Source organism: Tupaia chinensis, unplaced genomic scaffold (assembly GCF_000334495.1).
Source record: "Tupaia chinensis unplaced genomic scaffold, TupChi_1.0 Scaffold000049_1, whole genome shotgun sequence".
In the NCBI taxonomy this organism is placed as follows: Eukaryota; Metazoa; Chordata; class Mammalia; order Scandentia; family Tupaiidae; genus Tupaia; species Tupaia belangeri.
Window position 1 is genome coordinate 1,841,192 of NW_006159507.1, and position 8,568 is coordinate 1,849,759.

The window sequence follows — 8,568 nt, forward strand, 5'->3', positions numbered from 1 at the left end:
CTTTTCCGCGCCAGGACCCTCTGCCTGTTCTCGGGCCCCCATTCCCCATGGGCTGCCTCGGAGGCTTCTGGGACAGGCCGAGGGGGGCCCAGGCCAGCTCAGGAGGAACACCCCTCCTAGACGACTTGCCGAGCGCGGGGGACTCCATCGAAGGGGGTTGCTGCCCGGTGGTCCCAGCTCGGGCTCTGGAGGCAGAGACGGCGGGCTCGTACTCACTGTGTGACCTTGGACGAGCCTCTGCCTGTAGCTGCCTCACTCGCTATATGGGAGCGGACCTGCTCGCTGGGGCCGTAGTGGGAGTGGAGGGAGAGGACGCAGGTGCAGCGCGGTCTCTGGCACACAGTAGGCGTCCTGTAAATGGTAGCTCTTGTTACTACATTTTAAAACCGTGGAGAGGGTCCGAGCTCGAGGCTAGGGTGTTCCTCTCCACTGACGTGGCTCCACAGAGGCTGTAGAAATGACTGAGCTGGGAATCGCAGCTTCGGGCCTCTGACCCTCCGGGGAGGGGAAGCAGCTTCCTGGAGAGCCCCTGTGGGAAAGGCAGCTGCCACTAGGAAAGCCTCTTTGAGCCCACTGAGGTTGTCAGAGGCTTGGGGAACTGCTGGTGTGCCACCGCCAGTGGAAAGAGCCTCCTGCCTGCAGCGAGTGCCTCGCAGTGGGGCGGGACGTGCAGGGGTTTGAACTGCCTTCCCTGCTCCTGCTCAGAGGCCGAGGGAACTCTGAGCCTGGAAGCCAGACCAGGGATGTGCAAACCTGTGGACTGGGGCAGTGCTGGGACCAAAATAGCTTCTGCCTGTGCAGGGAGGGGGCGCCTTCAGATGCTGCTTGGGGAACATTTCTGCTTGAATGGGCCAGCTGAGGTAAAGCCAAGCTAATGCTGTGCTATTCCGAATGAGTTCAGCTCGATCTGCGGGACTGCAGATAGATACAGCTTTGCAGACGTTTAAGAAACAACCATTCGAAGCTCCTGCCTCCCTGACTTGCATTTCAGAGGGGGCCCAGATTGTGGGTGTAGACCAGCCGTTGCTCTGGGTACCTGCCTGACTGAGTTCAGGATATTGACAGTGCCATTTTTTCCCCCTGCCAGACTGGCACGGCCTGACGTTGCAATCTTCGGGTTGCTTAGAGAAACCAACAGCTTCTGTCTCTGGGCGGTCTTGGTCTCCTGTAACCACGCTGGTTTTTGCAGAGAGTGTTTTTTGTTGTTCTTGCAGAGTGCCGGGAATAAATTGCTGGCTCTGTGCTCAGAAAAAACACCAGTATGACCAGCTACAAGGCAGCCTGTATTCTCCGAAAATGTATTCGGCAGGGATGATGTCAGCTGCTTCCCTGACCGGTCTCTGGCCAGCCTCTTTCCTTGGCCCTTGAGCTTACATTACAGCAAGATCAGTGGCTTTCCCAGCCGCGTTCTGGGTGGGAAGATGGGCATTTTGCTACTGCTGGAAATTTTAGAACTTAACTCTGTTCACCTGTCACAGGGCATTGTAACGTAACCAGCCCTTTCAGGCAGAGCTGTCCACTGATGCGGACCGTAGGGTGGCCTACAGAAACGCCCGGGTGTTGGCGTTGCACCTCGGGGCCGCTCTCAGCTGAACTTCTTCCTAGCCTGATGACAGGACAAGTGTGTTGGCCTCTTTCTGTCTCAGTTTCTCCTTTTGCCTGAGGGCTGTCATGTGGATGTCCTTGATTTTCATAGAGCCGTTGTCAGAGGACCCACACACACTGATCCCCTGGTCATTGGTACTGTCGGGTTGTTGGGAAAATCATGACATATTTTGCATAGGCTTAATAATTCAACTATAAACGAGTAAAATAAATGGGAGGAGTCCCCGGCCTTAGGTTCAAATTCTGTTTCTCAGACCCATACAGCCCCTTTGGACAGGTGGTTGAGGGGCTGAGCCTAGGTTCCTTCACAGAGCTGTGAGGACTAATGGGACGATGCCCTTCAGGTGGACCGCCCCGTGCTTAGCACACATTAGGGCCTCAGCGATTGTTAGTTTCTTTCTGTAGTTATCTTTTAGCATCTACTATCTGTGGCCTCACCCTCACCTACCTAGCTTAGTTCAAGGTTCTTCTTAGGTGGGTCTCCTGTCCTTGCTTTTAGGATTTCAAATACGGCCTGGGCTTCAGATCCCCTTTCCTTGGTTATTGTTCGCCTGCCATAACAAGGGCGTGGACTGCCGTGTGATTACAGAGCGGCAGACCTGGGCTTGAAGAGCTGAGCGGGAGGGAGGCTGACTTCGTAAAAAACAGCCTCTTTGAGTTCAAGGTCGACTTCTTTGGAGAAAAATCACAGCAGTGTTTAGGGAGATTTGATGTCCCCTGTTTAAATGTTTCTCCGATGTACCAAAAAACAGTCCCTAGGGCCAAAGGCAGGATGAAAGCTTCTTTCAGATGAGTAGAAAATGGTACATTGGTATGGTATTTTTTAGCAAGAACAGCAATGAGTGTGTTTTGTTTTGGTTTGATTTGAATCTCCAGAGGCATGCACACTCACCAGAGAGACAGAGAGAGTAAGCACCTCCAGTGGGGTGTGGTTGCACCACAGTCCCTCTTCCTCCACTTCTCCATGCCTTCCAGATTTTGAGCATGCATGTTCAGTATGTTTTTCAAGCCTCCAGGGCTAGGGTTTGAGCCACAGTGAGCCATGTGAGATCTAGCTCCCTTAACCACCGTACTAAGGGGCTGGTCCTATTTTTATTTTTAAAAATTTGCTATAGAGTGTGTGCACTTGTGTGCGTGTGTGAGAGAGAGAACAAATGAACCCCCAGAGGGGATGAACGCTGTTATCCCTTTTTCTCCATTCTCCTCTTTGGATTTTTGGGCATGCACACACATCTGCCTGGTGTGTTTTTCAAGCCAGTGGGTCTAGGACTTGAACTGTGCAGTTGGCCATGTCCAGTTGCCTTCACCACCATGCCACCAGGCTGGCTCTGTTTTTATTTTTTAAGAGAACATCCAGGGATCAGCAGATGGCGTAGTGGCTACATTACTGGACTCCCACATGGTCGACCATGGTTTGAATCCCAGACCAGGTGGCTTACAACTCATCCCAGGCATGTGTGCTTGTGTGCCCCAAATCCCAGGATGGGAATGGAAGAGAAGGGGCTGCAGCATGGCCATGCTCCTAGGGGGTGATTTCTTGCTTTTTGTCTCTCTGGGGAGCACACATGCCCTATAGCAAAAAATCTCACTTAAAAAACATACACACGTTGATTCTAGGTGATAAGTTCTTCCAGCTGGAATTGAGGGCAGGATTTGCTGTCCTCTACCTCACCCCATCTTCTCTACTTGCCACCCCCCTCCCCCGTACCCCACTCAGGGCCTGGCAGAATGGGTGCTGCACAAATGCTCATGAAGCATGGGAATGTCGGGGTGGTGGAAGGAGCACAAGTTCCCAGTCAGAAGGGCGGGTGTGGGAGCTCAGGCTCACCTTCCAGCACCTGCAGCGCATTCTGTCGTCTTCTGGAGCCCGATTCCTCTCTCCAGCTGATCTCCCTGAACTCTTGGGCAATACCAGTGAGAAGCTACGGGGTGGTGTCATGAATGCACGCATCGCACCTACTTTATCAACCACTTAGTGTGTGCCAGGCTCTGTGGTAGGCATCCTGGTGAACAGACCAGACCAGATGTGGTCCTTGCCCGTGTGGGGCTTACCAGATAACAGGCGGGACAAAGAGAGGGCGTGAGCAAATGAATGAAGTTGGACATTTCAGAACATGGTTATCCCACAATAATGTGACAGTGAGGGACTCAGAAGGTGGGGGTGACTTCAAGTGAAGTGGCTAGGGGAGGCCTCTGCAGGATTCCAGCAGAGGCCTGAATGATGAGAGTGAGCCCGCTGTGGGGTGGATCAAAGAAAGAACATGTATGGGATCAGCAGTTGGCATAATGGTTACATCGCTGGACACCCCCCCCCCACTCCCCCACACACATAGTCGACTGAAGTTAGAGTCCCAGACCCAGTGGCTTAAACTCATACCGGGCGTGCATGTCCAAAATCCCAAGAGGAGACTGGAGGAGAAGGTATTGCTGTTTGGCCATGCCCCCTGGAGGGTGATTTCTTCCTTTCTGTCTCTCTGTCTCACTCTGTATCTCTAGTGAGTGCACTTGCCCTATAACAAAAATCTCTCAAAAAAAAATAGAACATGCAAACAGAACAGCATGTGCAGAGGTCCTGAGGTGGAAACAAGATTGACCTGTTGAGGAACAGGCAGGAGGTCCATGTGGGTGGGGCCTAGAGGAAAGGGGAAGACTGCTATGAGGTGATGGGGTACGGGCATGTAGAGGCCTCAGCCTTGGGCAAGAGGCAGGATTTTACCCTTGGTGGTTTCGTGTTTGCCTCCTAGACTCTTCAGGCTTATTTGTCTCCATAGCACTGGGCTCCCTCCGCAGGCTAGTGGGTTGGGGAGGTGACCTCTCTGTGTCCCTAGTTTTGCTGTACATCCTGCCACTAATTTTCCCAACAGTCCCCATAACCATGCGGAAGCCAGACCAGGGGCTCGTTGAGAAGAGGATGATTTTAATCCATTGCCAGGCTTGTGGGCCTTTGGCACTTACTGAGCTGAACTGAGCTCTGCTAAAGCAGCATTCCCCAATCTTCCTGGTTTCTGTGGCCTCCTGGAAGACCATCTCTCCACAGACTGGCGGGGGCTGGTCCTGGGATGACCCAGGTGCACTCCATCCACTGTGCACCCCATTTACACCGTACTACATTGCGATCTACAGTGAAACAGTCACCGCAGTAGGGTTGTGCTCCCGTGAGAACCCCAGTACTGCCGTGATCTGACAGGAGGTGGGCCCAGGCGGCAGTGCCCCAGGGGCGGGTGGCTGCAAACACAGAGGAAGCCTTGGCCTGGCAGGAGGCCCGGTCCACAGCCTCACCCCAATAGGCCACGGACCAGCACTGGCTGCAGCCTAGGGGTTGGGGCCCCTGTGCTAATGGACTCTGCAGGTCAGGCCCAGGCCCTCGCCATCACCCAATCAGTGAGTGCATGTTTATGAAGCATATACTCTGCCCCCGGCCCTGGCTGAGGACCTTACTGGGCAAGATGGCCACAGTCCTGCATCCAGGAGCTTTGGTCAGCAGAGGCAGGGCAGGAGAGTGTAGGAAGGCACGTGAGCCACCCCAGGATGTTTGCTCTTTCTGTCTGACCTGCCTGAGAGTGCCCGGTATGTTAGCCGCAGCACCTTCTGACCACAGGAGTGACTGCCCAGGGCTTACACGGAGTGGGCACTCTGCAGAGGGCATTTATTCTGCTTGCGTGTGGTCCTTGCCGACTCTGCTGGGTGTCATTGTTAACCCCTCTCTACAGATGAAAAAACTGACACCCAGGCAAGTTGAGTAATTGGCTCAAGTGCCTGCAGAAGCAGAGCCAGGGCTCCCAGCTGGGCAGCTTGGCTTTGGGTGCCAGGTCAGAATCCCACGCCGTGTTGCCTCCCAGGCCATGGCCTCAATGCATCTAGATTGTGGCAGCAAGAATATTCCACTGAGAGAGGTTAAGCAGACAGCAGGTTGTGTAAATCCCACGTCCAGACTCAGGACATCCCATCCTCTCCCAAGGGGGCTCTACAATAAATACTCTGGAAGTGAAGGGGGTGTAGCTGTGCAGACAGCAGCCAGAGAGGTCTGTTTCAAGCTGTGTATGACCCTGCCCTTCTTCCCCTGGAATGCTTCCATGGCTTCACACAGCTCTTTGAATAAAATATAAAGTCTCTGTGCGCCTGGAGGCCGCAGTCGGGATCCTGCTCCAGCCTGTGGCCTGTCCTCATCACCCCTCCCTCCCCACAGTGTTGGCCTCCCAGCCTTTCTGTTTGTGTGCCAAGCTCCTTCCTGCCTCAGGAAAGCAGGGTGTGGTAGTGAAGGCACAGACTTTGGAGCCAGACTGCCAGACTGCCAGGGTTCTGATCTTGGCTCTCCCTATCTCCTCGGGGTGTTAAGGGAGAGTGAGTGAGTGTGTGGGGTTCTGGGAGAGCAAGTGCTGTCTGAGCAAGCCAGTGCCCTCCTCGCCGCCTCTGCTGTGCCACCCCTCACCCACCTCTTTGCCTGGCAGACTCCTCCGTCCTGCAGGTCTGACTGTCGGTGCCTGGGGCTGTCCTTAAGTTCCCCTCCCCCCACAGCACCAGGTCAGTGCTGTCTCGCGCACCCTGACTTCCCTTCGGGAGCGTTGATCCCATCACCCGTGTGTGAGCTCAGCATGGTCAAGGACCTACCTGCTGCCTCCACTGCGGCCTTCCACGTGCTGCGTGTCCCGTAGGGGTGCTGCCTGAGCATGCAGAGGGAGCTGGAGTGGTGGCGCCATTGTCATCTGGGCCAGTTCTGCCTTGTGCTCTGCCTCCGTGGACAGAAGCCGGTGTGTGGACCATTCCGAGAAGTGACGTGCTTCTCGTTCCCTCTTTCAGAGCCCTGCGCCGGCCCAGGCGGGCAGCATGGCAGCGCCTGTGGCCATGTCCCGGCCTCTGCCCCCGAAGCCATGGAGGAGATAAGGTAGCCCCCTCACTCGCCTGGATGGGGAAGCCCAGTTCGATGGATACAAAATACAAGGATGACTTATTTCGGAAGTACGTGCAGTTCCATGAGGGCAAAGTGGACCCCACCCCCAGCAAGCAGCAGCCTGGCAGCGATGAGTTCCTGCGGGGGGCGGCCTCGACCCTGCTCAGCCTGCACAAGGTGGATCCCTTTTATCGATTCCGGCTGATCCAGTTCTATGAGGTGGTGGAGAGCTCTCTGCGCTCACTGAGCTCCTCCAGCCTGCGCGCGCTGCACTGCGCCTTCAGCATGCTGGAGACGGTGGGCATCAACCTCTTCCTCTACCCATGGAAGAAGGAGTTCCGAAGCATCAAGGTGAGGACCAGGGAAGTGCCCCAGATGGTGTCCGCTCCCCCTGCTAGCCCGCCATTCAGCCCTGAAAGGCCGTATGCCATCAGGCCTCCCCTCTGCTCTTAGGCCCTCGCTCCCCACTGTGTCCCAAAGGGGAAACCAGCAGAATTGCCCTAGGCCCTCCACCTTGGCTCTCCAGCATGCCCTCTCTTACTTGGCCCTGGCCCCTCTGACACATCTTTTTTTTCTTTGTTTAAAGAATTACTCATTTCATTTTATTTATTATTATATTTTAATTTGTCATAGGGTATGTGTACTCATGAGAGAGAGAGAGAGAGAGAGAGAGAGAGAAAGAAAGTAAGAAAGTAAAAAAGAAAGCTGTCAGGTCTGGGACTTAAGCCGTGGTCGGCCGTGTGGGAGTCCAGCACCCCAACCACTAAGCCAGCTGCCAGCCTGCCAGTCACATCTTAGCCGAGGCATTGGAAGGCAGGCAGTGCAGGGCCTTGCAGCCTGAGGCAGGGGGCTTAGATTTGCTCCGAGTGGGCTGGAGAAGGCAGGGCTAGGATGAGAGAGTCCTGGCTGCCAAAAGAAGCTGACGAGACGAGCACCAGCAATGTGTGGGACAGGTCCGCAGGCTCCAGGAGGCTGTCTGGCCTAGGTGGTAACAGTGGTGGGAAAGGATTCTGGGTCATTCTATGACAGGGCTGGCTCAGGGGAGTTCCCCCAGGCCAGGCTCTTAGGTCTGACAAACTCATGTGACCTTCTTAGGAATGCCAGGGGAGTGTTCTCACTGCTCACTGCGTGTCCTGATCCCCTTTTGTCACCCATATCTACCCTGGCTTCCTCTTCCATTTTTTTAAGCACTAGAGGACACACACCAGACAGAGAAAACACCCTCCTGCAGGGCCCAGTCACCCCGCAGCCCTTTTTCCTCCATTTATCTGTCCTGTCAGGATTCTGGGCAGTACACACACCGGACTTCTTGCCGCCAGGGCTGGGATTTGACCTGCTGTCAGCTGTGTGGGACCTGGACCTGGCTCCCTTTCCACAGCTTAGTGCTGTAGGCCAGCTGGCTTCCTCCTCCTGTGGAGCACAGCCTCAGGCCCCTCTAGAAAGCTGGTGGTTCTGTTCCCTGTGCAAAGGAAAGGAGCATGTAGTCCCTGCAGGTGCTCTGAGCGCACAGTGAGCGTCAGCCTCTGCACTGCCGTGGGGAGCCACTGCAGGCCTCCCTTCCTGTCCCCTCCTGCTCCATCCACCAGACTTGCATGTCCTTGATTTGGGCATTCGCTCGAGTGTCTCCAGGGGATCTGACCTCCCTCTCTCCTCTGCCTTCCTCTAGACCTACACAGGCCCGTTTGTTTACTATGTCAAGTCAACATTGCTAGAGGAGGACATTCGTACCATCCTGAACTACATGGGTTATGTGCCCGAGCTGGGGACCGCCTACAGGCTCAAGGAGCTTGTGGAGCTCCTGCAGGTAAAGATGGTCTCCTTTGAGCTTTTTCTGGCCAAGGTTGAGTGTGAGCAGATGCTAGAAATCCATTCACAAGTGAAGGACAAGGGCTACTCTGAGCTGGACGTGGTCAGTGAGCGCAAGAGCAGCACGGAGGATGTGCGTGGCTGTTCTGACGCCCTGCGGCGGCGGGCCGAGGGCAGGGAGCACCTGACGGCGTCCATGGCCCGGGTGGCACTCCAGAAGTCGGCCAGCGAGCGAGCCGCCAAAGACTATTACAAGCCCCGTGTGCCCA

General features: G+C 55.2%; 1 protein-coding gene across 1 annotated transcript in view; it reads left to right on the top strand.

Annotated features, from left to right (window-relative positions):
- Positions 1–6,382: 6,382 nt before the first annotated feature.
- Positions 6,383–8,568, top strand: part of SPATA2 (spermatogenesis associated 2) — a 4,628-nt gene continuing 2,442 nt past the window's right edge. Inside the window, 2 exon segments of the mRNA XM_006141276.3 lie at positions 6,383–6,844; positions 8,160–8,561. Coding sequence (XP_006141338.1) covers positions 6,509–6,844; positions 8,160–8,561 — 738 coding nt within the window. The 5' untranslated portion in view covers positions 6,383–6,508.